Genomic DNA, 16,890 nt, shown 5'->3' with positions numbered 1-16,890 from the left:
AGGCGAAGCTTACAGCTGCTCGCATGGCTTCAGCACTCGTTGCCCCTTGACATTTTCGTCGAAAATCCCAACTGCGCAGGGAACAATCGCAAATAGCGTCATCCAGAGCTGGGACTCGTCACGATTGCCGAGGCAAAAGCTCATGGTGGCCTAGATAGTTGGGCAGCCTACGATGCGCATGCTGAGACGAGTGACTGCGAGTGTTCAGATATTGAGTATGCGCAAAACCGCCAGTTCCGCAGTGTATCCCAATGCAGCCACAGGGCAATTAAAGGGGCTGATTCTGTTCGTTGCTGCGGGGATACTGAACAAACACAACCGGGGCTCATACATGATGTTAGCAACCGACCAAATTGTGGCCAGTGTGACGTCTGCATGAATTTGTCGCCTATATTTCGTCGACTAATATTTCCCCAGATATCTCTGGTCATCTTTCAGATAGCCCTTCCCTTTTGTTATCGCCCGGTGACATCGTCTGTGTCTCAGCCCTCGTCTCATTAAGCTTCTGTTGATCGCAATCCCGACGCGCCGCTATTCTATGATTGCTAAGACCCAGAAGCTCATTTGCACCCCATACCCAGACTACTGATTGGGTCTATCCGGCTCCTGAATGAACCCGCTTGGCTCGACTGCTGCTTGATAGTCCTCTCAATTTTTGCTTACCTTTGCTCGAGGTATGCGCTCGTGATAAGGTGACGTGCCATCGAATGCTCATTGAGAAGCAGCTGCTTGGTAGGATCGAATTTCACCATCATTTTCCTATTTGTGTCGACGACTATTGATCGGCGTGCATGCAGCCAACAGCGAGTGTTGTGAAGGCACGATATTACAGTCGTTGCTGAGATCGGCCGCTCCTGTGATTCCCAGCCCAATGTATTCATACCGGTGGTGGTAGAGAAAACAGCTACCATGCATGGTGGCATGTCCGTGCTGCCTTGCCAGTGCTTTTCTCATAAACCCCTGGCCCACCTGTCGCGATGGAAATGTTTGCATCTGCACCAATGCGGCAAGAGTATCCTTACTTTGAGATAGCAGCTGTTGCACGGGATTCCGAGACATCGAGGAGAGTATGCGCTTAAGGTGGTCTGACGAGAGGCAGTAGGTCCGGCTCTAACGGTAACAGGCACACGAATGAAAGAAAGCGATCGAGACCAAGGTCAGCCTGAATAATCAGGCCCCCGGTGTCCCGATCTGGAAATAAGCAAATGAAACTGATGATGTCATGGGGCCCGTTTTACTTTCCCCTTTCGGCTTGCCGCCCAGTCGAATTTGAGTCTCGACCATCCTTCGAGTCGGTGATTGTTCCATTCGAAAACTTCGTCTCGTAAAATGCAATGCCCACCACGAGACTACAAATCTTATCTCGGGGACTAAACAAAGTGTTTCCATCTTGGGCCTTTTGACAGCAGAGGTTCTCAATCATCTCGAATCTTCCCGATCACTCAGAAACAGAAACAACTTGCAACCTCTGCTCATGGAGTCTCGTCCTCCGGTAGAAATGCCTCCAGCCGGACTGCATTCCGGCGACCCTGCGATCTACAATCCCAAATCCCACTTTGCAGGGCCCGAAAGCCCTATGGAAAGCACCAGATACTGCTACTCAGTACTGTGCTCAGTCCAAAGCTGGACTGATTCGCACCGCAGCCCAGCTACTAAGTTCGGGACTGTCTGGGTCGGCGATGTCACCGGTGGATCCCATTTCTTCTCCCTGTCGACCGCTGACTGACTAACCGGCCGATCGTCACGAACGTGTCCAATGTGTATGCGCGCGCAACGGATGGACTTCCGCCAACCATCCCAAGGCCAATGCCCGGCATGCCAGCCCGCGACGGCGTGGACTTGCCTTGATTTTGGGAACCCGCCAATCAGCACGGGATTTCTCGACTTCCGACATCTCATACTGTACCCGTATTTCTAAATGGATGCTCTTCATCGCTGTAGATCCTGCACACGACAAGCATTTTCAGGTACTCGAGCCCTACAGCCAGCTTACCCACCATTGCGTCTCAAATCGACTGGATGGTAAAACAGCCCGGTGCTTCCTGGGCATGACGAAGAGCAGCCACCGTGATCCATACAATCTGCCCACTTGACTGCTCTGCCATCCCAGTCACCACTGTGTGCCACAAAAGCCGGGGTATACCCGTGATCAAGTTCTATGCATTGTACCACATTCTTATGTACTGCTCTGGTGTTCCAAAAGGCAGTTTCCAGGGTGTGGCGCTGATGGATCTTATCATTGTGGATGAAGATTGTTAATTGGCCGTTCCCCGTCGAATATCCTGACGTCTTGTTCCGTGACGCAATATTGACCGAGTATATAAGACCCGCTTTGGAACCCATCACCCTTACAAGAGCAGGTCAGTGGTTGCGCTTGATAATTCCGTCCTCTTAAGGTCTTCGAGCTTTAATTAATTGTACCGTCCCTTATCTCACATCTCGCTCTCAATTGCTTTGTTATTTCCTCCCGTACTTTGAATCATATATCAACTCTCATGGCGAACGGGCTCGAGTCGCACAAAGAAGAGGTGGACGGTCTGTCCCCCATACTGCAAATGACTATAGTGGCCCAACAATGCTAACGCCACCGTAGAAGTTCGTACCGATCCGGAGGAATTCGACTCCCAATCATCTCGCTCGTCCGACACGGACGACCAGTCTTCGCTCGACCGCAAAAGGTCGCAGCCTAAAGAACGACCCCAATACAAACGACCCTCAGCCTCACGGCAGGCTACTGCACGAACCCAACGTACCGGAGAATTCAGAGACGATGTCTCTCGGTCCAAGACTCAGGGGAGTCAGCCTCCCGGAGGGTTCTCTTTAGCAGGCTCCAGTGCCTTCTGGGGCGCGCCGCCATCCTACGGACCCTACATTCACCCAGAGTACCACTCCCTCAACCCTCAATACGGCAAAGACGAACCTGGGAAGCCAGTTTGGAGTCTCGCCCAACCACTACCACACGTGGTGCGCGATGGTATGCGCTACGGGGCCTTGCCAGAGGATCGCAAAGAGGAAGAGCAGGAGAATGGACGGGCACGCCCTCCCCCCGCGGCTGAGGAACCCCCGACCGGGATTCCTCAGACCGAAGAATCCCAGCAAGAAGGCGAAGACCCGGACCATGATGGGTTCTTCAATATTTGGTCGAAAATCCGCTTCTACGCAAAAGAGCCATTTGCAGAGTGGCTAGGAGTGAGTCTTGCCCATTCCATTACTCCTTATACTCGAATCGAAGGAGGGGCAGCGACGCTGACCCTTACACTTACATTCTTAGACAAGTGTAGCTATCACCCTCGGTCTCTGTGCGGGCTTGTCGCACTACACCTCCCAAGGACAGGCGGGCACCTATGTCTCGCAGTGCGCCGCTTGGGGGTTCGCGTTCATGATCGGCATCTACATGGCCGGTGGTGTCTCCGGTGCCCATCTCAACCCCGCAATCACCATCTCGCTGTCCGTGTGGCGTGGCTTCCCAGCGAGAAAATGCACCCTGTATGTCCTCGCCCAGGTCCTCGGGGCCATCACGGCCGGCGGACTCGCCTACGCCATCTACCACGACGCGATCGTCGATCTCTCCGTCAAATCCCAAGTGCCGCAGGCGCAAACGACCGCCAGCGAGGCCCTGCTGACCGGACCCAAGACGTTCGTGACGCCGGCGACCGCCTTCTTCGACGAGTTTCTCGGCAGCGCCATCCTGGTCGGCATCATCCTGGCGCTGGGCGACGACGCCAACGCCCCGCCCGGAGCCGGTATGCAGGCGTTTATCATCGGCATCGTGATCACGGTGCTGCTGCTGGCGTTAGGCTACAACACCGGCGGGTAAGTTATCCTGAAACTCTTTTCCGCCAGTTAGATAGTATACTAATTAATATTCATTGCAATATAGATGCTTCAACGCGCCCCGCGACTTCGGCCCCCGCCTGACCGTTCTCATGGCCGGCTGGGGCGGCCAGGTTTTCACGGAAAACAACGTCTGGTGGGTGTGGGGCCCCTGGGTGGCCGACATCTTCGGCGGGCTGTTCGGTGCCATGGTCTACGATCTCGCCATCTTCACCGGTGGCGAGAGTCCCGTTAACTATCCCCCGCGCCGCCGCAAGCGCGCCCTGCTCATCAAGGAGAAGAACCTGCGCAGTAAGCTGCGGATCGGCCGGCACAAGATCAAGGATCTGGAGAAGGCGGTCGAGGAGAACCAGGATTGAGGAATAGATGAACCTCACTTGTTGATTGAAAAATTCTCTTTGCATTCTTTTTGTCTTTTTTGTGGGGTTGAAAAGGATTCATGAGCCTAAAGCATATACACGAGCGCTGGCGTTGTTGGAGCTTTTACGTTTTGTCTTGTTGCGAGCTTCCTCAGAGCTTGTTTCTTATTTAAAATGAGAGATGGACCGTTACAGGTTTATGATGAACAACAAATCAATGAGCAATTCCCGGTACATAAATTATTGTCTTGCCATGTTGTAGCAAAGAGAGGCAAGAGGAGAAATGCAGGGGAGTATGTTTCGCCTGAGGGCGGTGAGATTCTGGATGTATATTTTCGATGACGCACATTTGTTTTAAAAATAGAACTAAGTTTGATACATGGAGGTATCTGACTACATAACTTACCTATCAGTTAACTCATTCTCTACGCCCTTCCTGGAAGGCACAACGCGGTCGATCATGGAAGGTGCCCGCGCTGGCGCAGGAGGTCGACCACCTCATCGAAGTAGATGCTCACCGACTGGTTCCTGAGTACCCACCGGGGAAAGGTTTCCCCTGTAAACCAAAACCCAACGTGGACTCGGGGGTTGAACTTGCCGATAAAGAGGCGGGCCATGTTGCGGAAGCGCGCGCCCAGGGCGACCATAGCGTCGTCCATCCCAACCAACCAATTGGTGCCGGGGACCGTTTGATTGGCCCGGTCTTCCACGAAGGCGACCATTTCCGCGAAGGGGCTGGGGTATGGGGCATTCTGGGGGGCGTTGGCCCAGCGAAAGGGCATGGGACCGTGGCGGCGCCGGTACAGATCAGTTCGGTTCAGCAGCTTGTCGATGGCCCAGCTGGCTCCCATGCGCACGGCGAAGGTCAGCGGCGTGAACACGCGCTGGCCGTCGGGCTGCTCGACGAATGCGCGGTTCAGGTCGAACCCGGGCTGCTTGAGCAGCGTGTCGAAGGTGAACTGGTGGCCGAACACGACGGCCCAGGCGATCGGCGGGATCGCGTACCGCGGGCTGTCGGGGTCGAGGCCGGCGATGGGGTCGTTGAGGAGCTGATCGCACCGGTGGGCATAGTTCGCGTCTGTCGCCGCGGTGTGGGTCCACTGCGCTTGCGCCTGCCCCAGCACCAGGTCGATCATCAGCCGGCAGACCGCCGTGGCCCAGTCGCCACGGATCGCCCGCCGCAGCAGGTACTCGCCCGCGTTGTCGCCCCAGATCGCCACCAGCTCTGGTGGCATCTTGAGCTGCACCGGCTTGTGCACGATGTCTGCGTCGCTAGCCAGCAGGTCGACTCCGATCGTGGTGACCAGGTACTTCAGCATCGCGCCGCTGGTCGTCTGCCTCACGCACAGGTTTTCCACGCGCTGCCACTCCAGGACGTCCGGATTGCCGCCGCCGACGAGCTCCAGCAGCAGCCAGATGAGCTGCTTGTCCTTCAAGGCGAGCGCCAGCTCGAGCGGCCCGTAGTACTCGCGCCCGATCCAGTTGACCCGCTGGTCGGCGAGCGGCTTGGCAGTCCCGGGGAACCGCTCCTCCCGCTCGAAGAGGTACCGAATCACCTCGTGGGCCCGGGCCAGTATCGCCGTGCCCAGCAGAGTGTATCCCCAGTAGACGGGCCGGTGGGCTTCCAGGCCCAACGCGACGGCCAGCTGGATCTCGTAAACCGAGTCGTGGGCGATGGCGCGGTGCACCACGTTGGGGAAAGCGACCTGCGGTGAGGCGGCTGGGCCCGACCCAGGGCCTATGGGAGCCAGCTGGTGCCCAGCATAGCAGCAGAACTGGAGCAGCTTCCCGTCGGGGGAGACCTGGTAGTTCCGAAAGCCGTCAGCCAGTACCGCGCAGAAGCTTCGTTGGATCATGGACTGCAGGGTTCGCGCCCCGACGGCGGGGTCGTTCACCGGCCGCAGCATTCGCTCTAGGTGGGACATGTCCAGCTCCGCTTCTTTCCACAGGGCCATCAAACTAGAGATCAGGTTCGACCCGTTGAGAATTTGGATGTCCTCCGGGTCGGGAAGCGCTGGCATGGGCCGTTTACGTAGCTGCGTGAACTCCTTGGCCAAATTGGCAGGCGACCTCATATACCCACACAGGCCGCACCACTGGGCGGCTTCGACTTGGTCGATGTTATCCATGGTTGATGGTCCGGTTCGGTGTTTGGGATAGTCTGGTTTGATGAGTGTTGATTGTTCCAGCAAGGTGTATGACTTGAGAGCTGAGGGTGTGTTGGGCTATAGTCACATCTGATCATGTCGCCTCTTATATATGTGCGTTGCTGTGATTCTGATTCCCTGGTGTCACTGACACGATGAGTCTGTACCATGGTACATTCACTTCAGATAAACAATCATGGCGAGGATACTCATCGATTTGTGAATATCGCCTTAAGAATCCCCGGACTCGTTGACCAGATCCTGATCAAACGGATGTCTCCTCCAAGTATCAGAGCAATGGCCAGACCGATGTATGAATCTTTTCTGAGCGCCCATTGTCACGTCTTATACTCGAACCATCCTGGAGATCTTCGGCGAAGGATTCTGGGGCTCTCGTGGGTCACGAATAGAGGTGGTGCCTCACCATAGCAGCAACCTGATATAACCCTTCTCCGTCAGGGAAGCTTGATCGAGAGAGCCCTAACTGGTCCGAAGCTAGTTTATAGAACAAAATTTGGAGAGTAAGTGTGAGATCGTATAGTATTTGTGGAAAGGCGATTCTGTCGCATAATTATCAAATTGAGGTTTTCCAAGTCCGATGTATAAGAGGAGAGTGGTCGCCTAAGCAGGCATGTATTCTGTTCGAAGTCCATAAGCACTAAATGTGATTTGATGAAGGATATTCCAGTTTTCGACCAGATAAATGAAGATCTAGGCGGACTGTATGAGCCCGGCGGTTTTGCCATGGATTGACGCTGATTCGGCTCCTTCATGGCCTTCACAATGCAGAGACAGCGTGAGCGCAGCCCACCTTTGCCCATCCAGGGCCTACATCATCGTTGATGTCTTTAGCTTATATTGTGACCATGATGAGTTAGCTCTTGAAGGTTAAAAGTTTCAATCGAGTCTTGCTTACCCAGTATCCCCCAGGACCCGAATCAGCTAAAGTCCCAAAACACAACCATGAAAGCCGAAACTACCACATCTTGCATGGATCATTCGCAGAGAGGCAAAGGGAAGAGAAAACCAAAGCGAAAAAAAGTAAAAACAAAAACAAATCTCGAATCATAGTGATAATGTATATTATATTATTCCAATGAAGGTCAACGACTAAACCCTCTCGAAGCAACCAAGCCAGAGCTTCAAACCTCACTCAGCGGAAAATCCTTCTCCTCCAGCACTTCTTGCAAGAGTTGAACCAACCTCTCCAGCACGGGTTCGGTCTTCACCTCCTCCAGCACCGTCTTGACCTCCTCCTCGTCCTCGACGTCCTCCTCCCACTTGAGTCGGGGATTTGCCCCGTTCATCAACAACAACCTGGCCACATCCAGCACCCTGTTAACATGCGCCTCCAACTCTGCGAGATCATACCGCTCGACGCAGGGCCGGCGATGCGCATCGACAATGGCATAGAAGGGCGGCTTGACCGGCCTTGCGTCTTTATCATCGCGCTCGTTCCCGTTCGCGCAGCCGGCCTCGAACAAGGCCTCGACGGCTTGGATGTCCAACCGCTGCACCGCGAAGTACAGCGCCGACATGCCGAGCGGGTTGACGACATCAAGCTCTGCAGTTTGCGAGTCGGCCAAGTAGCGGACAGCGGCGTAGTTGCCGGCGCGCGCGGCGTCCATCAGCGGGGTGGTGCCGTACCAGGACCGCGCGTTGAGGAAGCGGCGGCGCGGGCGCATGTCTCCCGGTGGGAGCATGCTGAGTAAGCATTGAAGCATCCGCGCGCCGGCGGCGGTGTTGCGCGTGGCGTAATGAAGCAGGATGTGCGCGATGGGCATCAGGCCTCCGTACTCGACGATTGCCGCGGGCACTTTGTGGTCGGGACATTTCACGATGCGGCTTGGTTGGTCCTCGGCAAAGAAATCCACCCCTGCTTGCTCGTGCAGGGAGCGCACGATCTCCACGTCGCCGTATTGGACGGCCCACAGCAGGATCTCCGCGGGGATCAGCTCGTCGCCCGCTTCGTGGCTGAGGATGAATTGGAATAGGGGGATGTTGTGCATCCGGAGGGCAAGGGTAAGTGGGTGGAGGGAAGGTTCGTCGGGGATGAAGGTGGTGTGTGCGTTGCCGACCCAGTAAAATGGGGGCACAGTGAAAGTCTCGTAGATGTGAGCTACGATTTGCCTGGCCTCGGCCAGGATGGCTGTACCCAGGATGTTGAAGCCGGTGGGCAGCACCGTGGTCGGGCGGAGACCTAAAGTGAAGAGGCAGCCGATGGCCGCTACGGAGTCGGTCAGCAGAGCTAGATCGAGGCAGCTCAGCCCGGTCGGCGCCGGCATGTAGGCTTTGCATTTGCAGGCGGGCAGGCTGGTTGACGGCAGGGCGTCCTCGACGACACTGTAGGCCATGCGCTTCACGACCGATTTCCAGGGAGAGTCTCGAGGCGGCTGGGTGACATAGGGAGCCGGGAGAACGGCCAGATCTTGCATCTCTTGCGTGAGCGCGTTCAGCCCATCGTCCTCGCTCTCGGAGTCGGGGTCGAGGATGCGGTAGACTTCCTCATCCGTGAAACCCCCGCGGTTGAAGATATCCAGGAAATCGCGCGCCAGCTCGCAGATCTCCTCCGGGTTGGCCTGTGCCTCTGCGCTGGGGAATGCAGACACTGGTAGGCGTGCTCGTTGGAGGCGGAGCAATTCAGCCAGAACCCGAACGTTGTACCGGTTTTTGCACCGGGGGCATATCTCGGGAAACCTGGAAAGCTGAGACGGCATTGTGAGTCTTTTGTGTATGACCAGAGTTGGTTGACCGATTGGAGGTAGGCGTTTGCGGTGAGCAACTGGTGTACCGTGGGTGATCTATACCGTAGCATAGATCAGAAATTGCAATACCGATGCCTTCAGAAACTATCGTCTGTATGATTTTGAGCGCCTTTTATATCTTTCACTTCGAAAAGAAATGGGGTCATCGAGCCGACATATTCGCAAACCTGATGTTGAAGAGTTGAGAGGACAACATCGCTTTGTTTGCTCGACGAAATATGCCCATATGAGCCACGCTGGTGAAGCCATGTCGCCTTTGTCGAGACATTCAAACCCGTCTGGATCAACGAAACGCTATGAAAGGCATAATGCTCTGTAGCTTTAGCGACTGGGAGTCACAGCCGCTACTCTTTGATGGCGACCTGGAGCAAACGAGGACATCATCTGGCATAGACGGGGAGCACAAAGCCAAGCCAATTTTGGCTTCAAGTTGAAAATGCCAAACGTCAAAGAAGTAGGCCAATTCAACCATCCGTCAAGAACAATCAGTGGCCGGGAAACTCCCTCAATCTGGCAAAGAAAGTGCTCAGGTAAAGCGAAACATTAAGAACGGTTAGGCGATTGCGAGAGAAGCTTGTGAGCGCTTTTTCTGCGCTGGGAAAGTAGTCAAAGTCATCAAAAAGACGTTGTTCTTGCGGAGTCAGATAGCCACCTGGTTTAGGTTGGAAATCATGCGAGAGAACCTTGGATGTTGGTTGCATGGGGATATTGCACGGAGGCGCTTTCATCTCTCAGCGGAAAGAGGCCGACAAGCAAGCTGCTGTCCTAGCCCACTGCAAAGCAGGAGCCTGGGTCTGTTAGTGTCTGTAACTGAGCTAGGACAGGCACAGTTTCAAGGTAAATTGGTCACTAATAGTCAATGTATAAACTCGGATTTGACAGCCAGATAACGTGGGAATCATCCAGGGGAACAATTTCATTCATGCTCAAATGTGGGCTATCGCAATATTACCTCCATGTACCTGAGGTAATCTGGTTTACATATTAATTCTAGAACGACCTAATGCAGGCGGCGTAGTTGATGATTTCATCTGTGTGTTAATACCTTTGTCTCCATTACGATCGTTCCAGTCTCGGGTGTAGTGTCGAATCTCAGTGGACAGATCCCAATGGATCATTCAGCGCTGCAAGACAGTATATCGTTGGTCGAATATGCGAAGGTGTTGTCGGAATCGACCGGACTAGCTTCTTCTGATGCATCGCTCGCGGAGGATGCGACAACGTCTTCTTTCTCCAAGGCTGGAACCCACTTGGCAATTTGCAGGTCCAGCATATGAGCATGCCTGTTAAATCTACATGGTTTGGTGCCCCGACATCCGTCTTTCTGACAGTGATGGCCAAGGAAACACTTCATTGATCGGCAAGAGAGACCGGCGCCACACGGGTGCTGGCGTAGAATGTAGGTCATCACACTACGGCTGTTGGAATCGATGGGGCTATGGTCAAATTCGCAATTTATAGTATCACAGTATCCGGCCAAGTGAAAGTTGTTACAAGGCCGGTGGTATCTGGCACGACGAGAGTACTGATCCCGCGCATCAGGCGAGGGTGCGGCGCAGTAGGTGTCGATGCGGTCTCCAGTCTTGTTAATAGGCACACGAGTTCCATAGGCCGAGTCTGTAGTGGCGGGCAGATTGGCTACATAGTATTCGTGAGTTCGGGATGGGGATGCGTTTTCTCGGTCAAAGATTGATGTAGTATCGTCGGGGACTTTAGATATCTGATGATTCGGTTGTACGTGGAGCTTGATGCATGTGCTTCCATACCTGCAAATGCCCTGTAACCACGTTAGCTCGGCATAACACTTGGGCCACGGTGGGTACTACCTTTTGATAATGCTTACAGACCGGACGGGTAGGCGAGGGCGGTATGATCTGGGATTGAATCTGAGTTTGACTTGGAGGCTCCCTTGCGTGAACACCAGCGAAGGGTGTCGACATGAAGACCTCCGGAAGTTCTCTGACCGGCAAGTTTAGAGCATTGTACTGGTTGTGGAATCCGGCCGCTTTAAGAAGGGTGATACGATCTGTTCGTCCCCGGTAGGGGGTTAATAAGTTTAGGTACCCGGCATCGTGGCACCCGGCGAAAAAAATATGCTTGCATTGGTTATTGTCAGCAAACATCCGAAACATTTCTATCTCAGTCAGCAAACAGGACGTGGCAGTTGGGGGAGAAAGGCTGACCTCTTATCTTGTAGTCCGCCGCTTCTTTCTTGTCCCCTGCATCAGCAAAGTCGAACAAATCTTGGGAGCTCGTCAGGTTGGCTACAAAGGGCGATAGCGATCGGGCTTCATGGCCCACAAGTCCGGAGCGTGCGAGTGCCTTAGATAAACCCAGGACGTTGGCATAGATGCGAACCATGATCCGACATTGGTCCGCCTGACTCCCAAGGCGGTCGTGTAGTAGCTCGCGAATGGAGTCATGCATGAGTCGAGCAGCCGTGATACCTCCATCACTTCCAGCTTTGATCAGGTGTTCTTTAAACTAGGCCTCTCATCAGTCAGGTATCGTGCATCACAGAGAAAATGCACCCATACCAGGTAGCCATCACCGTCGACTAGGACCAACACAAACGGATTTCGTTCCTAGGTATTTCGCTTTAGCTGCTGGCCAAGCACAAGCTGGAGCCCGCATACCTGCCCCCTCGCCAATCGTTTGTAACGCTCTCGCCCCTCTTTTTCCTCCTCGTAATCACTCTTCAAATTGTTGTAGCTTTCGAGCAGCTCTTGGAACTTCGAGAGCAAGCTTTGCAGGTTGTCATGGTGTTGTTGGTTTTCACGGACAATGGTGCCTAGGTGGCTGTCCAAAGCGGTTATATCGGCATCTGCTAGCATCTTGGTCTTCGGTAGGCTGGAAAGAGGTTGGAGTGAGGACGATTGATCGTCGATGATGGGCAGATAGTTTCTCTGGAAAGGATGAGGCGGGAAGGACTACTAAGGGTGGGTGGTCGCCGGCCCCGTATAGTAGTAAAGAGGTGTTGATGGACGCCCGGCATTCAACCGACGTGGTGAATATGCTTGGGGAAGGGGAAGGATAGACTAGAGAACGCAGTGACAGACATGCAGAAGCAAATGCAGCAGATTGAAGCACATTAGGTTCACTTTGACTGCTCTCCAATGCCCGAGAGAGGTATGGTATGTGGTATGGAAGAGAGTGAATGATGCCGTGCCATGCGGGGACGGATCCATGGCAGCAGGAGAACTTGTTTGTTGCGTTGGCAATCCGCTTAGAGCCTTATCGATAAGACCCTTCAGGCACCCAGGCAGAAGGCGGTCGGAGCGACTCGCGGGGTAGTCACCTGACTCACCTGACTGATCTTGGATTGCTGACTCACCCATGCACTTGATTCCCTTTATGCACTTCTTCCCTGAACACCTTCCTTCTTCTGCCATCTTAAAGGCTCCCTGACCAGCTCAGCCACCATCACTACAAACCAAACAACCTCTCTTTCAAAGACCATCGCCTAGGATACCCAGACTTTTCCGCAGGCCAATATTCAGCTAGGATTGGTCAGGCCTTGCCGTTCGTTGTGCTCCACTGGGCTAACCATGGCTGAAGAGCCGAAAGTCTTTCCTGTGGATTCCCTCACTGTCTCCATGCCCCATCAGCTAATTTTGATTCTGAGTCTTACTTCAAGGTTTCGAGAGGTACGTCTCTATTGACCACGGACATTTGTTACACCATGGGATCCATTGTCCCAACTATAAGGTCTACTACCACGGCGGATGAGTCCTCTCCCAACATCCCCCTTACACGTACTCCCTCATTACCCGAGCCCCTCGCCTATTTACCCCTTAAGGATCCCCCCCCGCCCTAGCCTGGAAAACATTCCCAGGCGCCATGAAATGACGTTGGGTGGATTTACACCCAGTGGACCCAGGCAGATACTACCAATCGCCGTCCGTAATCGGGAGGCTTAACACCAGGTTCGATCGAGCCAGTGGGGCCCCTCATGCTTCGAGATGGGCTGTCAAGGAGCTTCGGCTATCCGAAACTTCTCGACCCTCGTGGCCTGGCACGGGGGGTTGGCCTTCCCAGACACTTGTGCCAATCGCCCTTGACTTTGATATCTCGATCATACCTTTCACTCGTTGCCTCAAGCAATTGTCCCTCGTTTTGTCGTTCGTTCCATTCTTAAGTTTCTTTCATTCCAGATCGTTGCCCCTAAACCCCGTCCATGGCTGTCAAGACGGAGGAAGGATCGTCTCCTGGTTCATACCAGCAAATGGAAGATGAGCACGATTTCGCGGAATCAACTGTGGGCAAAGATGTCCGTCCAGTTACGGCCGAGGATGACTCTCCGGCCGACCATCAGAGCAAGCAGAGAATCGCTGTTGTGATGACAGCGCTGAGTGTAAGAGCGCCTGCGCGAGCACAACTCTATGTAACAATCGCTAATAAGCTTGCATAGCTATGCGTCTTTCTGGCAGCATTGGACATTGTAAGGCCTTCGTCTCCGAGGATCATGGACAACACACTTACGCTTCACAGACTATTGTCTCGACGGCCTTACCAGAAATGGTGGCCCACTTCAAAGCCTCCGACAGCGCATACTCCTGGATCGCATCCTCGTACCTGCTTGCCAATGCATCGTGTGTCCCACTGTGGGGTCGGATCAGCGACATCTGGGGTCGAAAGCCCATTCTCATCATCTCCGTGGTGCTCTTCCTGGGAGGGAGTTTGATCTGCGGCGTGGCCATCAACGTCGCCATGGTCATCGCGGGCCGCGCCATCCAGGGTGTCGGCAGCGGAGGCATCACTGTATTGGCCAATATCTGCGTCTCAGATCTGTTTAATGTGCGCCGCCGGTCGGCGTATCTAGGGATTTTCGGAGCGACCTGGGCTATCGCCGGTGCCATCGGACCCATCATCGGCGGCGCTTTCACCACCTACTCGACTTGGCGCTGGTGCTTCTACATCAACCGTACGTGCTCCTGGCACCGCCATCGCTACATCGCTGACCCCATTCAGTTCCCATCGGAGGCCTCGCCCTCTTCGGTCTTCTGTTTTTCCTCAAACTCGATACCGCCCCGCTCACCCCGCTCGCAACCGGCCTTCGCGCCATCGACTGGACCGGCCTCTTCCTGATCGTGGGCGCCACACTCATGCTTCTGTTCGGCCTTGAGTTCGGGGGCTCGCAGTACCCCTGGTCGTCCGCCACGATCATCTGCCTCATCGTTTTCGGACTCGTGACGGCCGGTCTCTTCCTCCTCCATGAGTGGAAATTCGCCCGCACGCCCATCATCCCCATCACGATCTTCTCCAACCCTTACAACCTGACGATCCTCCTCATCAACTTCTGCCACGCCACCGTGTTCATCGGCGGGTGCTTTTATCTGCCCGTCTACTTCCAGAACGTCCTCCTAGCCAGCTCCCTCATGAGCGGCGTGTACCTGCTCCCGCTGGTCGTCGCCCTTTCGATCTCGTCCGGGTTGGGGGGCTTCTACATGCGAAGTACCGGCCGATCGCGCGAGGCGATCTGTTTAGGGATGCTGTTCACGACCCTTGGCTTTGGACTTTACATCGACCTCCAGTCGTACGCCTCGTGGCCGCGGATCATTCTGTTCCAGGTAGTCGTGGGGCTGGGCATTGGCCCGAACTTCCAGGCGACGCTGATTGCCTTGCAGGCGAACACCAAACCGGAGGAGCTGGGGCGAGGGACGGCGACCTTCTCCTTCATCCGGCAGCTGGCCTCGGCGGTGTCGGTCGTGGTTGCATCGGTGGTGTACGGCCATGTGGTGAGTACGAAGGAGGGAACGATGGCGGCGGTGCTTGGGGAGACCCTGGCGGAGGAGATTGTGGCAGCATCCACCGCGGCTGAGGCATTTGTGAAGATGTTGCCGAAGGGTGAGGAGCGGGAGGTGGTGCTACATGCGCTGACGGAGGCGTTAAGCTGGGTCTGGGTGCTGTACACCGCTGTTGCCGGGTTTGGATTCTTGATTAGTTTGTCATTGAAGGATTTGAGGCTGGGGGACGCGCAGCCGACCAAGGCTGTGGAGGACGGCCAGGTGGACGATGCCGTCGAGATGGCTAAGAGCAGGGTTTAGATCTACTGCACTGCACAGTATATACTCTGGAGTAATCAACAACCTGTCATCCCCACCAATACGAAGTCCCGTCGAACGATGTCCTTATTGTGTATACTGTGCTGTACATTGGGCGATGTACAGTAAGTACGGAGACAGAGTCCAGAGTAAATCTGGAAGCTAGACTAAGTAGTAACTGGCTAGTAGCCTGGCTAATCCCAACTAGGATGGACCGAGGCAGATCCTCGTCTAATCTCACCTCAGCCACGCCTCAGCCCATACGAACACAAGTGAACCTTGAAGATGGATTGAGTCAGTTCAGTCAACACCGGACACATATACCTCTTTTCCGGGCAGAACTCTATACAAATACCTCCATCTCCACCTCCTCCATCCTTCTCGCCACCTGACGCCCTCGAGCCCTCCCAAAATGGCCACCCCCACCGTCAAAGGAACAAACCACCCCGCCTTCGCTGCCGTGCGCGCCCTCTTCGCAACAAACGTCCAAACCGGCACCGAAACCGGCGCCTCCCTCTGCGTAAGCATCAACGGACAAACCGTCCTCGACCTCTGGGGCGGCTCCACCTCCACCTCCACCCGCCCAGCAGACTGGCAAGAAACCACCCTCGTGCCCGTCTGGTCCCTCACGAAACTCCTCACGGCCCTCAGCACACTCCTCCTCATCGACCGGGGCCAACTCTCCCCCACCGCCGCTGTTTCAACATACTGGCCGGCCTTCACAGCCTCCCCCAAAATCCAAGTCCGGCATCTCCTCAGCCACACCTCCGGCCTGGCGGGGTGGGATGCCCCCGCCCCCAGTCCCGCCGAGATCTACGATATCGAGGCGTGCACCGCGCGTCTCATAGCGCAAGACCCCTGGTGGGAGCCGGGTACGGCGTCGGGGTACCATATCCTTTCCTACGGGTTCTTGCTGGGTGGGTTGATTCGGCAGGTCACAGGCCGGGGATTGAGCGAGTTCATCCATACTGAGTTGGTGGTGCCGCTTGGTGCGGAGGGGGGGTTCTATCTCGATGTCCCGGAGCGGGAGTGGGGTCGTATCGCTGCGCTGGTTCCGCCGACGGCGTTTGAGATGCCGACGCTGGAGCCGGGTAGTGTGGCGGGGAAGGCGATACTGAGCGCGTCCGGGGCGGTGGGTGTGGATAGCCCCCGGACGCCGGAGTTCCGGCATGCGGAGATGGGGGCGTCGGATGGGTTTGGGAATGCCCGGGCCTTGAACAAGATTTTGGAGGTGGTGACGTTGGAGGGGGTGGTGGGTGGGAAGAGGTATCTGAAGGAGGAGACGGTGGAGCTGATCTTTCAGGAGCAGGTGTCGGGCGTGGATTTGGTGCTTGGGCAGCCAGTGACGTTTGGGGTGGGCATGGCAATGGCCAGGCCTTCGGGGCCGAGTTGGTTGCCTGATGGGCGCAGGGTGGGATATTGGACGGGCTGGGGCGGGTCGTTGGGCTTGGTCGATGTTGAGAGGGGGGTGACGGTCACGTATACCATGAATAAGATGGATGTGGGGTTGGTGGAGAATGAGCGCGCCAGGCAGTATGTGGGTGCGATCTATGCGGCGCTGGAGGGCTATTTGGCGGCCGCGCAGTAGATCCGCGGGGTTTATAGACAGCTAGTAGCTGAAATAAGTATATCGTGTGGGAGAAAGGTGGAGCTAGGGTTTGGGGTTAGCTTCATTGCTGGTGGATATATTGTGTGCTGCATGCCTACTAGGTCCCTGGAATACCATTTCATCAATCATCTT

At 55.1% G+C, this 16,890-nt stretch overlaps 5 protein-coding genes across 5 annotated transcripts; 3 read left to right on the top strand and 2 right to left on the bottom strand.

The window, feature by feature from the left end:
• The first annotated feature begins 2,197 nt into the window (after positions 1 to 2,197).
• BO82DRAFT_146163 (MIP/aquaporin family protein) lies at positions 2,198 to 4,425 on the top strand. Its single transcript, XM_025630121.1, has 4 exons — positions 2,198 to 2,535; positions 2,594 to 3,189; positions 3,272 to 3,813; positions 3,881 to 4,425. Exons 1-4 carry the CDS (start codon positions 2,496 to 2,498, stop codon positions 4,191 to 4,193), a joined length of 1,491 nt encoding a protein of 496 aa, XP_025489229.1. The 5' UTR covers positions 2,198 to 2,495; the 3' UTR covers positions 4,194 to 4,425.
• A 3,019-nt stretch (positions 4,426 to 7,444) lies between these two features.
• Positions 7,445 to 8,381, bottom strand: BO82DRAFT_356826 (ankyrin repeat domain-containing protein). The gene has a single exon (XM_025635842.1). The coding sequence runs from the start codon at positions 8,347 to 8,349 to the stop codon at positions 7,483 to 7,485; it is 867 nt and encodes a 288-aa protein (XP_025489228.1). The 5' UTR covers positions 8,350 to 8,381; the 3' UTR covers positions 7,445 to 7,482.
• Positions 8,382 to 10,013: 1,632 nt separating this feature from the next.
• On the bottom strand, positions 10,014 to 12,231 carry BO82DRAFT_341332 (zinc finger CCCH domain-containing protein). Its single transcript, XM_025633544.1, has 5 exons — positions 11,742 to 12,231; positions 11,643 to 11,690; positions 11,289 to 11,589; positions 10,932 to 11,239; positions 10,014 to 10,882 (listed from the first exon to the last, which is right to left on the bottom strand). Exons 1-5 carry the CDS (start codon positions 11,937 to 11,939, stop codon positions 10,220 to 10,222), a joined length of 1,518 nt encoding a protein of 505 aa, XP_025489227.1. The 5' UTR covers positions 11,940 to 12,231; the 3' UTR covers positions 10,014 to 10,219.
• Positions 12,232 to 13,282: 1,051 nt separating this feature from the next.
• On the top strand, positions 13,283 to 15,152 carry BO82DRAFT_376746 (MDR family MFS transporter; the record flags this gene model as incomplete). The annotated part of the gene is made up of 4 exons (XM_025637540.1): positions 13,283 to 13,459; positions 13,517 to 13,546; positions 13,597 to 14,029; positions 14,077 to 15,152. The coding sequence occupies 4 exons, from the start codon at positions 13,283 to 13,285 to the stop codon at positions 15,150 to 15,152; spliced, it is 1,716 nt and encodes a 571-aa protein (XP_025489226.1).
• Positions 15,153 to 15,419: 267 nt separating this feature from the next.
• On the top strand, positions 15,420 to 16,889 carry BO82DRAFT_356823 (serine hydrolase domain-containing protein). Its single transcript, XM_025635841.1, has one exon. It carries the CDS (start codon positions 15,562 to 15,564, stop codon positions 16,735 to 16,737), a length of 1,176 nt encoding a protein of 391 aa, XP_025489225.1. The 5' UTR covers positions 15,420 to 15,561; the 3' UTR covers positions 16,738 to 16,889.
• The last annotated feature ends 1 nt before the right edge of the window (position 16,890 follows it).

Source organism: Aspergillus uvarum (genome assembly GCF_003184745.1).
Source record: "Aspergillus uvarum CBS 121591 unplaced genomic scaffold BO82scaffold_50, whole genome shotgun sequence".
Taxonomy (NCBI): domain Eukaryota; kingdom Fungi; phylum Ascomycota; class Eurotiomycetes; order Eurotiales; family Aspergillaceae; genus Aspergillus; species Aspergillus uvarum.
This window is presented reverse-complemented; position numbering and strand designations above follow the sequence as displayed.